Source organism: Mobula birostris, chromosome 22, assembly GCF_030028105.1.
Source record: "Mobula birostris isolate sMobBir1 chromosome 22, sMobBir1.hap1, whole genome shotgun sequence".
NCBI classification, from domain to species: Eukaryota; Metazoa; Chordata; class Chondrichthyes; order Myliobatiformes; family Myliobatidae; genus Mobula; species Mobula birostris.
In genome coordinates, this window is record NC_092391.1 from 56,067,277 (window position 1) to 56,080,122 (window position 12,846).

General features: G+C 45.6%; 1 protein-coding gene across 1 annotated transcript in view; it reads left to right on the forward strand.

The window, feature by feature from the left end:
• noc4l (nucleolar complex associated 4 homolog) overlaps positions 1–12,846 on the forward strand; it is a 66,792-nt gene that overhangs the window by 37,243 nt on the left and 16,703 nt on the right. Inside the window, exons 6-9 of the mRNA XM_072240819.1 lie at positions 296–398; positions 2,079–2,113; positions 4,220–4,270; positions 10,332–10,443. Coding sequence (XP_072096920.1) covers positions 296–398; positions 2,079–2,113; positions 4,220–4,270; positions 10,332–10,443 — 301 coding nt within the window. The remainder of the gene's footprint in view (positions 1–295; positions 399–2,078; positions 2,114–4,219; positions 4,271–10,331; positions 10,444–12,846) is intronic.

Below are 12,846 nucleotides of genomic sequence, written 5' to 3' on the forward strand. Positions count from 1 at the left end.
CAGGTATATGGAGGAATTTAAGGTGGGGGTTTATATGGGAGGCAGGGTTTGAGGGTTGGCACAACATTGTGGACTGAAGGGCCTGTACTGTGCTGTACTATTCTATGTTCTATGCTCCAGTTTGTCTCACAGCCTGAAGGCATACCGGTTGGTAGGTTAATTTGTCATTGTAGATTGTCCTCTGATCAGGCTAGGGTTAAATTGGTGGATTGCTGGGCGGCAAGTCTTGTTGGTCCGGGTGGGCCTGTTCCGTGCTCTATCTCTAAATAATCATTTTACTCTCCTCCTTGTGTAGGCTGTGCTTCCTGTTTACCAACAGAACGTGTTCAGCCTTTTGTCTTCAATCTACATGCCAACCGAGGAGAAGGAACTCACAAGTTTCCTGGTGAAGCAGAAAGGTGAGTACGTTACCAAGGGTGGGTTACAAAGGCTGGGGGATGATGGAATCACCTGCAAAATGCTGGAGGAGCTCAGTGCGTCCGGCAGCATCTGTTCATTCCTCTCCACGGATGCTGCCCTCATTGCTGAGTGTCTCCAGCAGTGAGTGTGTGTTGCTCAGCACCATCACTTTGGGCAATTAGGAGGTGGGCATTTAATATTGACAGAGAATGACCTGGCCAAGCTGTCGTCATTCCACACCATGAGTCTCCGGAAGATCCTCCGTATTTTCTGACCAAGAAAGATCCCCAACCACACCCTACTCCTTCAGTGTCACCAAGAGGACATGGCCACAACCATCATGAGGAAACGTTGGAGATGGATAGGGCATATGATGAGAAGAAGGCCAAGTCCTTCATCAAGACAACACTTTGTTAGATCCCTGAAAAGTGGAGGAAATGCTGGAGACTGAAGACAACTTGGCACCGTTCTGTAGAGGCAGAAATGAGGACCCTGAGCCAGACCTGGGGCACAGCAGAGAAGGTGGCCAAGGACAGAGAGAGAGGGGGACCTTCACTGTGGCCCTAAGCGCCAGCAGCGAAACAGGCAGTAACTAATTAAATATTGGCTTTCTCACTTTTACCTGGATATAGGGGAAAGCTAACAAGTGTGTCCATTTATAACTTACCTAATTTTAGGAATCATCTCAAAGTTCAAAGTAAATGTATTATCAAAGTACATGTGTGTCACCACATACAACCCTGAGATTCACTTTGCTGTGGGTATTCACAGTAAATACAAAGGAACACAATAGAATCAATGAAAGACCACACACAACAAATAAGGACATACAACCAATGTGCAAAAGACAAACTGTGCAAATACAAAAAAATTAGTAAAAACGATCATAATAATAAACAAAAAATATCAAGGACATGAGTTGTCGAGTCCATAGGTTGTGGACTCAGTTCTGTGTTGGGCTGAGACATTGACTCATTTGGGCTGAAGGGTTTGTACCCTCTATTCTTGGGGTTGTGGGGTGCTTAAACAGGGTCTAATTATTGGTGCCAGGGAGGTTACATCGGATAAATCGGAGAGGCAAGAATGCCAAGTTTTAATTCTTAACAATTGCTTATTTTAAAGTTCAAACAAACGTCTAAGTACTAAGCAAGCTAAGTGAAGAGCTGAGAAGCAGAATGATGGAAAGCAAAGAAGGTGTAGTTAAAAAGAGAGAAGGTGGCTGCTCTGAAAATATCACCTTTATCATCTAGCAAAGAGAAAATTCCTTAGATAAGAACAAACCAATCAGTGATTGCACAATTACATCACGTGGGTAATGTGCTTACACTTTAGCCAATGAAAAATAAAAGGTACGGCTAACAGCGAAACCACTTTCTGCCAGTTAAGTGGGGACAAACCACAATATGTGACTTTTGTTTTTTTTTAAAAAAGAATGTTATGATCAAACTACGACATTAGTTTTACATTAATGCATCTAATATCGATTTTAAAAGTATTTATAAAAACCAGTGGATTGCAACACGGGTATCAGACTGTTGTGCTCTAAGTGCTTGATGTCTGTAAATTCTAATGATGCCGCCTGACCTGCTGAGTTTCTCCAGCATTTCGTGCGTGTTGCTCCAGATTTCTGGCATCTGCAGAATCTCTTCTGTCTAACACGGAATTCTTTCTATTTGTAGGGCAGCACGAGCGATACAAAGCAGCGAAGCTCGAGGTACTGTTTGAAAAAATAAACCTTTAACCTTTACGGGAATTTCAGACACAATTCGCAAACCTAGGAGTTGTGGGAATCCGCTACCCACATTTCTGTTGGGTAGTGACTGTACTCACCATAACCTCCGAACCAAGGTCCTAGCGCCACCGTAACCACCGAACTGAGGTCCCAGTGCCACCATAACCTCCGAACCGAGGTCCCAGCACTACCGTAACCATCAAACTGAGGTTTCGGCACCACCGAACCGACGTCCCGGCACTACCGTAACCTCCAAACCGACGTCCCAGTGCTACCGCAGCCCCTGAACCAAAGACCGTAAGACTTAGGAGCAGAAATTGGCCAATTGGCCCATCAAATTTGATTGGCCAATTGGCCCATCAAATTTATAGACATAGTCATACTTTATTGATCCCGGGGGAAATTGGTTTTCGTTACAGTTGCACCATAAATAATAAATAGTAATAAAACCATAAATAGTTAAATAGTAATATGTAAATTATGCCAGTAAATTATGAAATAAGTCCAGGACCAGCCTATTGGCTCAGGGTGTCTGACCCTCCAAGGGAGGAGTTGTAAAGTTTGATGGCCACAGGCAGGAATGATTTCCTATGACGCTCTGTGTTGCATCTCGGTGGAATGAGTCGCTGGCTGAATGTACTCCTGTGCCCACCCAGTACATTATGTAGTGGATAGGAGACATTGACCAAGATGGCATGCAACTTAGACAGCATCCTCTTTTCAGACACCACTGTGAGAGAGTCCAGTTCCATCCCCACAACATCACTGGCCTTAACGAATGAGTATGTTGATTCTGTTGGTGTCTGCTACCCTCAGCCTGCTGCCCCAGCACACAACAGCAAACATGATAGCACTGGCCACCACAGACTCATAGAACATCCTCAGCATCGTCCGGCAGATGTTAAAGGACCTCAGTCTCCTCAGGAAATAGAGGCGGCTCTGACCCTTCTTGTAGACAGCCTCAGTGTCCTTTGACCAGTCCAGTTTATTGTCAATTCGTATCCCCAGGTATTTGTAATCCTCCACCATGTCCACACTGACCCCCTGGATGGAAACAGGGGTCACCGGTACCTTAGCTCTCCTCAGGTCTACACCAGCTCCTTAGTCTTTTTTTATATTAAGCTGCAGATAACTCTGGTCACACCATGTGACAAAGTTTCCTACCGTAGCCCTGTACTCAGCCTCATCTCCCTTGCTGATGCATCCAACTATGGCAGAGTCATCTGAAAACTTCTGAAGATGACAAGACTCTGTGCAGTAGTTGAAGTCCGAGGTGTAAATGGTGAAGAGAAAGGGAGACAAGACGGTCCCCTGTGGAGCCCCAGTGCTGCTGATCACTCTGTCGAACACACAGTGTTGCAAGCATACGTACTGTGGTCTGCCAGTCAGGTAATCAAGAATCCACGACACCAGGGAAGCATCCACCTGCATCGCTGTCAGCTTCTCCCCCAGCAGAGCATTGTTCCTTCTCAACCCCATTCTCCTGCTTTTTCTCCATAACCGTAAGGCCTTGGATGATTTCCCAAGACAAGTGGGAAGGGCACCAGACCATAATCCCTGACATGAAGTTTAATATGGGCAGTACTCTACTATAATGCCTGGGATGCTATTTAATAGGAGGGCTCCTTCCCAAAATCCCATGGTCATAATTCCTAGATTAGTACAACCACAGAAATGGCTAATATGAGGGGGGCAACACATAAAGTGCTGGAGGAACTCAGCAGGCCAGGTAGCATCTGTGGAAAAATGTACAGTTCTGACCTGTTGAATTCCTCCAGTATTTTGTGTACGTTGCTTGGATTACCAGCATCTGCAGATTTTCTCTTGTTTGTAATACGAGGGGGCATAATTTTAAAGTAATTGGAGGAAAGCGTCTATCATTAAGGACCTGCATCACCCAGATCATGCCCTCTTTTCATTGTTACCATCAGGGAAGAAGTACAGGAGCCTGAAGGCCCAGACTCAGTGATTCAGGAACAGCGTCTTCCCCTTCATCTAATGTTCCCACATTGTTGTTTCATTATGTTTATTCAGCAAGTCCCAAACGTGTGCACAATGCTTTAAAAATATCCATGTTCTCATCAACAGGAGCACAAGAAAAAATTTGAGCAAGTCTGGTTGGTGTTCCTGAAGTACAAGGTAAGCTTTTTTTCTTTGTGATGTTGAACTGTCTGTTTAGAGAAAGTGGCTAAACTTATTTACTTTAGGTGTAATTTCTTTGAGATTTTGTTTTTAACGTTAGTGTGGCAGTCATTTGTGCTTTTTTGCGGTTAACACATTAGGTTCAAGGTGTTGATAAGTTGTTGTGTTAATAGAGGCCTCTGTCGGTCAGGATCGACCGTGAATGTTGTGTCCTGGCTGTTTAGATACACAAGCCAGGGACTCCTGCTCTGGATTTTCCCTTGGGGTTGACTCCTGAAGCCTTCCCCATGAGTGAACATAGCCCACAAGGCAGTGGAGGTTTGAGATCAGTATTCCTTCTCCTGGATGAGCTGCCAACCGTGACTGATGAGCCCCATCTGTCTGAAGCGATTGGTTTCGAGGCTTCAGTAACTCGCCTTTGTTCCTTCTCCTGTCGATAGAAACAGGTCTGTGGGGGGCTCAGCTAAACCACACGTGAAGATCAGAAGCTGGGCTCGGTTATCAGAGGTTGTTTGGGACACGTACCAGGTAGTGGGAACTTGTCACTGTTACCTCCCCCGGCTACAGCAACTTAATGAGTCAATGTTTTGTTAACAAGGATCAACTGTATTCACCAGATACATTACTTGTATTAGCAATTTGCCGTGGTGTGTTGGTCAGGGTGTGACATGCAACAAAAAATAACATTCCACAATTATAAAGAAAGAAGAATTGTATAAAAGTAACATGAGAGAACAAAATAGAGATGTGGAATAAAATGTGCATAAATACATAAATTACCAACGTTATGTGCCTTCTTGTATGACGTGGGTGATCATGGTCTTATCCATGACTGTGATTGTTCTTGGCAAATTTTTCTACAGGAGTGCGCAGTATCTTTACAAGATGGGTGATGTTGAGGGGGGAGGGTTAAGCTTAAACTGATGCTACACGTTGCCCGAGGGTGACCTGCAGAGTAGCGGAGGGAAGAAGATATTTCCACGCGGCCACCTGAAGTACATAAATACAGACATTATAAAAAAATGTTTTAGTTAATAAGAGCATAAGCCAGGCCCATTTCTCAGTCCAAAATGTTGACTGTTCATTCATTTCCGTTGATGTTACCTGACCTGAGTTCCTCCAGCATCTGAAGATTTGTCATGTTTATTATAAAATGTGGTTTAAGGTGTTGACTGTGAGGTGATGGGGGTAATAGATAGAGGGATGGGGTCGGATAACTAGAGTAGTTGATGTAGTTAATAAGACTGTAAGACATGTGGCCCCTCGATCCTGCTCCGTTATTCCATCATGGCTGAATTATTATCCCCATTCTCCTGCTTTCTCCTTGTAACCCTTGGCACCCTGACTAATCATGAACTTATCAACCTCCTCTTTAAATATACCCAGTGACTTGGCATCCACAGCTGTCTGGGGCGATGAATTCCACAGATTCCCCACCCTCTGGCTAAACAGATTCCTCCTCATCTCCGCTCTAAATGGATGTCTGCCATTACTGTTCTTCTACATTATTGGTTATAACACTTGAAATCTGCTGTGTCGTAATGGTGGGTGTGTGTGATCCATTCCCACCCCCCTTGGCATCTCTGCCCTTCTCCCTTTTGTATTTCAGTGGTTCTATTTACTATCAGAGAATGTATGCAGAATGCAAGCTGAAATTCCTTCTCTTCACAGGTGTCCACGAAACAAGAAAAAAAACCCCAAAGAATGAATGACAGAAAAATATTAGAACCCCAAAGCCCCCCTTCCCCTTCCCACACACAAGCAAAAGCATTAACCTTCCCCCTCCCCACCTGCCTCAGCAAACACTGCACCTCCCAACGCGCAAGCAATAACAAAGCTCCCAAAGAGAAATGATCTCGAGTCCATCAAAATCCCGACATTTCAACATCCCATGGGCTCTCTCGCTCACTAGTGAAGTAGAGCGAGGAATTGCTCGCACCACAGTGAGAGGGGCAGGCTAACAGCTCGCTGTGTATCTAGCTTCCCTGAAAATAATCTCCAGTGGAGAAATTCAATCTAAGTTCAGTGTAATTTGCTGACAAGCAGGGTTGTATGGGGTGGGATGTAATGGGCAGAGTTACTGAGCTACTACTTTTCAGAATAATCTGCCCGTGGTATGTGGCACATAACCGTCAACCCCCAAGATTTCACTTTTTGTTTTAAAAAAAAGCGAATTTGTTTCTGTTGAAAATCGGTTGAATATTTACTTTGAAGCATTAGTGTGTGTTAATTAAACTGACAAACAGGATGTCTCTTGTCACGTACAACAACCAGAGAGAAGCACCACTTGGGTATGTGCTGGGGAGATGCGGAACAGTGTAGAGCCTCAGGCTGAACAGTTCTGTGCTTTATATTCTGTCATCTCTGCTCTTCTGTGCTAGTTTCTGTACACAAACAATTAGAATCCCAATGGCAACCATTTTAATTCTACTTCCCATTCCCATTCAACATGTCAGTCCGCGGCCTCTTCTACTGCCGCGATGAGGCCACACTTAGGTTGGAGGAGCAATACCTTATATTCCACCTGTGTAGCCTCCAACGTGATGACATTAACATCAATTTCTTGAACTTCAGTTAATGGCCCCCCCCCAACCATTCCCCATTCTTGTTTCCCCTCTCTCAACTTGTCTCTTTTCCTGCCCATCACTTCCTTTTGGTCATCTTCCTCCCCCTTGCCTTTCTTCCATGGTCTTCTATCCTCTCCTGTCAGATTCCCACTTCTCCAGCCCTTTATCTCTTTCACCAATCAACTTCCCAGCTCTTTACCACTAGCCCCCCACCCCCCACCTCTCTGGGTTTCACCTATCACTTTGTACTTCTTCCTCCCCTCCCCTCAGCTTATAACTTTGACTTCTCAGCCTTGTTCTCCAGTCCTGATGAAGGGCCGTGGTCTGAAATGTTAGCTGTTTACTCTTTTCTATAGATGCTGCCTGGCCTGCTGAGTTCCTCCAGCATTATGAGTATGTTGCTAGGATTTCCAGCATCTGCAGATTTTCTCACGTTTGTGATTTTGAATCCCGGTTAGAATTCACTTTGAATACTGTGCCTGTGTCTAGTTTCTATTTGATAACAAGTACGAGGTGTTGCACTTCAGGAGGACCAACCAAGGTAGGTTTACACAGTGAGCGGTAGAGAACTGAGGAGTGTGGTAGAACAAAGAAATCTGGGAATACAGGTCCTTAATTCATTGAAAATGGTGTCACAGGAAGGTGGGATCGTAAAGAAAGCTTTTAGCACATTGGCCTTCATAATTCAAAGTACTGCATACAGGAGATGGGATGTTATGTTGAAGTTGTATAGGACATTGGTGAGGCCTAATTTGGAGTTATTGTGTGCAGTTTTGGTCACCTATCTACAGGAAAGATGTAAATAAAGTTGACAGGATACAGAGAAAATTTACAAGGATGTTATTGGATCTGGAGGACCTGAGTTATAAGGAAAGATTGAACAAGTTAGGACTTTATTCTTTGGAACATAGAAGATTGAGAAGAGATTTGAGAAAGGCACACAAAATTATGAGGGGTAGACAGGGTAAATGCAGGCAGGCTTTTTTCCACTGAGGTTGGGTGGGACTACAACCAGAGGTCATGGGTTAAGGGTGAAAGGTGAGAAGTTTAAGGGGAACATGGTGGGGAAACTTCTTCACTCAGAGGCTGGTGAGAGTGTGGAACGAGCTGCAAATGGTGCATGCAAGCTCAATTTCAATATTTAAGAGAAGTTTGGATAGGTACATGGATGGTAGGAGTATGGAGGGCTGGGGTCCCGGTGCAGGCCGATGAGAGTAGGCAGTTTAAATGGTTTGGCACGGACTAGATGGGCCAAAGGGCCTGTTTGTGCTGTACTTTTCTATGGCTCTACGTTTGCTGAAGATATGCAGAGTCCTGGCAAAGTGCTGCTAGGGGCCCAGTCTTACTGTCAAGGCTCTCTCAGATGGTCTTTGAAATTGAGAGGTTTTGTTGTACCTCGGCAGTTTCCTTAAATTTTAATGATGAAACGTCCACTGTTTATTCCCCTTCATAGAAGCTGCCTGGCCTGCTGAGTTCCTCCAGCATTTTGTGTGTGTTGCTCTAGATTTCCGGTATCTGCACAATCTCTTGCATTTATGATGTACTGTAAATACCTCAATGCCCTACAAATTAGATCCGGAGTAGAGACTGCGTATGAGAAACTCCACGATGAAGGTCCACTGACTCTTCCCCTTGTTTTGGCAGTCGTGCTCAGCAGGGTCCACTCTCCCTGGCAGAAGTGTGCAATCTCCCCAGGGAGAGAAGTAGCCTCCAAGGAACATCCCATTCTGTTTTAGACTGGGTGGAACTTGGAAAAGATGTCTGTGTGTTTCCCACCCCTCCCCCCTTGCCTAACCGTTTGCACGCGGCGGTGGGTGGGTCCGGAGCAGGCGAAGGTGCAGTGAACAAGATTGGTCTTTAGCAACGGTCTTCCTTGATTTTGTCTCGCTCTAGTTCCATGGGTGTCTGCGATTTGGGCCGTTGTCATAATGGAACTCACACGTGGTCAGAGACAAGAATGATATGAGTTATCAGGCCGTGGGAATCTGATTTGTGGTTTACTGCCTATTAATAATGAGAGTTTGGGGACCGTCTTTAACCTTCTTAATCAGCTAGTGTGTCAAAATTCAGTGCATTATTCTTTGAATAATAGCAAGGCTTTGGAGAGGGCACAGAGGAAGTTTATCAGGGTGCTGCCTATTGAATGTCAAAAGGCCTCAGTAGAGTGGATGTGAAGAGGATGTTTTCATTGGTTGGGGAGTCTAGGACCAGAGGGCACAGCCTCAGATTAGAGGATGTCCATTTGGAACAGATGATAAGGAATTTCTTCAACCAGATGCTGGTGACTCTGGAATTCATTGCCACAGGTGGCTGTGGAGGCCAAGTCACTGAGTGCATTTAAGGCAGAGATTGATGGGTTCTTGGTTAATCAGGGTGTGAAAGGCTATTGGGAGAAGGCAGGAAAATGGGGTTGAGAGGGAAATGGTTAGGTCATGATGAAATAGCGGAGCAGACGTACTAGGCCAAATGGCCTAATTCGGCTTCCGTGTCTTATGGCCTGATGAGAGGTGTGTGCTATAATGAGAGGCTGGACAAACTTGGGTTGTTTTCTCTGGAGCGTCGGAGGCTGAGGGGAGTTCTGATAGAAGTTTATAAGATTGAGAGACACAGATAGAATAGACAGGCGGTATTTTTTTTCCCAGCTTTGAAATCTCTTAATGCCTGAGGGCATGCATTTAGGTGAGAGGGGAAAATTTCAACGGAGATGTGAGCGGCAAGTTTCTTTACTCACAAGAGTGTGGTGGATGCCTGAAATGTACTGCCTGCTGTGGTGGTAGAGGCAGAAACATTAAGAGATTTTTAAGAGATGTTTAGATAGGCATATGAATGTGAGGAAGATGGAAAGATAAGGATGTTGTGTAGGCAGAGTGGATTAGTTTAGTTGACCATTTGATTGGTTTGCTGCAACATTATGGGCCACAGGGCCTGTTCCTGTGCTGTAGAAGTACACTCTTCGATGTTCTTTATTAGTACCTGTCCACGTCAGGGAAAAAAGCACTGTCAAGCAATATATTCCATCTTCCCATGAACTGAACAAAGGTTAGTGTTTGCCCCATTGGCAGTGTCTGCCTGCTTGTGTAGTGCGCACTTTGTTGAATGAAACAGATCCTTTTATGGTTTGTACTGCTGAGTGATTCCTCTGAACTCTGCGACACCCGAGGGTTTTCCCCTGTTGGCAGTGTCGGCCTGCGTCTGTGGTGGCACCCTTTGTTAATCAAGCAGATGCTGGCAGTGCTAGGAACTCTCACATTTGCTTTTGTTTTCAACACAAGATTCTGTAGATGCTGGAAATCCAGAGCAACGCGCACAAAGTGCTGGAGGGGCTCAGCAGGTCAGGCAGTAACAATGGAAATGAATAAACAGTCGACCTTTTGGGCCGAGCTCTGATGAAGAATCTTGGCCTGAAAACATTGTTTATTCTCCTCCGGACTTGCTGATACCAACCCTTTTTTGCCGCAGTAACCGTGGCTGAATTATTCCTGTTTTCACAGCTGCCCGCCGCTCTCTACAAGAAGGTGCTGGTCATTCTACATGAGGATGTTCTACCACACATGAGCGACCCAACCCTGATGATTGATTTCCTCACGGCTGCCTACGACATGGGTATGTGACTGATTGATTAGTTGGGGTATTACTCTTATGTGTACCCAGCTACTGTGATGAATGTTTTGCACGCCAGCCAGAAGACATAGGAGTGGGATCAGACCATTCGGCCCATCGATTCTGGTCTGCCATTCTATCATCATCACATGTTGCGTGGTCTGGCGTGAGTGATTATGGTCTTTCTATGACTATGATCGTTCTTGGCAAATTTTTTCTACAGATGTGGTTTGCCATTGCCTTCTGGGCAGTGTCTTTAAGATGAGTAACCCCCAGTGATTAACAAGATTGTCTGCTGGCGACAGCGGTCACATAACTGGGACTTGTGATATGCGCTGGTTGCTCATATGATCAGCCACCATCTGTTCCCATGGCTTCATGTGACCCTGATCGGTTGGGGTGGGGGGGGGGGTGGGTGCTAAGCAGGTGCTACTCCTCGCCCAAGGGTGACCGGCAGGCCGGTGGAGGGAAAGAGCACCTTACACCTCATTTGGTAGAGGCGTCTCTTCACTCACCACCCAAGCATTTCACCATTGGCTGACATTATCTCTCCCAACCCCATTGTCCTGCCTTCTCCCCGTGACCTTTGACACCTGACTAATCAAGAGCCTAGCAGCCTCCGCTTTAAATGTACCCAACGACCTGGCCTCCTGGGCTGCCTGTGGCCACCATACAGACCATGTCACCACAGTAATGCAGAATAAAATGTTACAGTTACACAGCAAGTGCAGGCAGGCAGTAAGGTGCAAGACCACAACAGGATAGATCTAGAGGTCACGAGTCTGCCTTATCGGACTAGGAATAGTCTTAGAACAGTGGGGTAGAAGCAGTCCTTGAGCATGGTTGGTATCTGCTTTCAGGCTTTTGTACCTTCTGCCCGACGGGAGGTGGGGGAGAAACACGATTGTAGGTGATACGTGGGGTCTTTGATTGTGCTGTCTGACTCACTGAAGCGGTGAGAAATGTAGGCTGAGTCCATGGAGGGGAGGCTGGCTCCTCTGAAGTGCTGAGTTGTGCCTCTATGGTTCTCTAGCAGTGGGATATTATGAGTGATCATCGCCAGCTGTTCCCTTGGTTCAGAGTTCCTGCCTTCTGGCGGGTGGCTGCCTCACAAATCTCAAGGGTCAGAAGTGGTCTGTACCACCCCCCGACCATTTGCGCAAGGGTGTGATTAGGAAATCTGGCCTCTTACTCCTGTCCTGTGTCCATGTGTTCCTCAGCAGAGCTCCTGCAGTGCGCAGAGACACACTGACTGTCAGTGTTATGACTTTGTGCCCCTTCTCTCCCCCCACGTCTCTTAAATCCCTCTCCCCTTAGTGCTGTGCAAAAGTCTTCGGCACATACTGTCTGTGTGTGTGTGGTGCCTACGACCTTTGCACAGTACCGTGTGTGTCCAAGTGGAGCGGAGAGTAAGTTTGTAAATCTAGCAGGAGCAAAGGATGTCAGGAATGGTGAGGTTGGAGTGCCATAGGAGAGGTGTGGGACAGGTGGCAGAGGAGGATTGTCGGGGATGGGGAGGGGGTGTTGTGGGTGCAGACACACCCAGCCCTGAGACACCAGGCAAAGTCATTTGATTGTAAACAATTAGTTTATCGATTGTTACAGAATGTCTCTCTGGTGCTTCCCACCCTCTCCCCTCTCCCTTCCCCTTCTCCCAACCATGATTCCCCTCTCCCTGCCCCCTTCCCACTCTCAGTCCACAATAGAGACCCAGATCAGAATCAGGTTTATCATCACTCACATATGTCATGGAATTAGTTTTTTTTTCTGTAGCAGTAATACAGTACAATACATAAAATTACTATATATTGCAACATAGCTATATATATATATATATATGTGCCTAAGACTTGTGCACAGTACTGTATACCTGTACCCTCTATTTTCAAATCCTCTGTCCTGATGAAAAGACTGTTACCATCCACCACATGTCCATAGAACCATCAGACATAGGAGCAGAATTAGGCCATTCAGCCATTGAGTCTGCTCTGCCATTCCATCATGGCTGATTTATTATCCCTCTACCACATCCTCCTGCCTTAGAAGACCATAAGACATAGGAGCAGAATTGGACTGAACTATCTATGCCTCTCATATTAAACATTATTTATTTATTGAGATAGAGTGTGATAGAGGCCCTTCTGGCTCTTTGAGCTGCACCACCCAGCAGACTCTGAATTAAACCCTGGCCTAATCACGGGACAATTTACAATGACCAATTAACCAGTTAACCACACGGTCACGGGGAGATCCTTCAAGCTCTTACAGACAACAGTGGGAAAAGGTCAACCCTCATTCAAAGTTCGTAGTAAATTTATTATCAAAGTACATATATGTTACCATATACAACCCTGAGATTCATTTTCTTGTGGCAACACTCAATAAATCTTAGATTAGTAGGTTAGT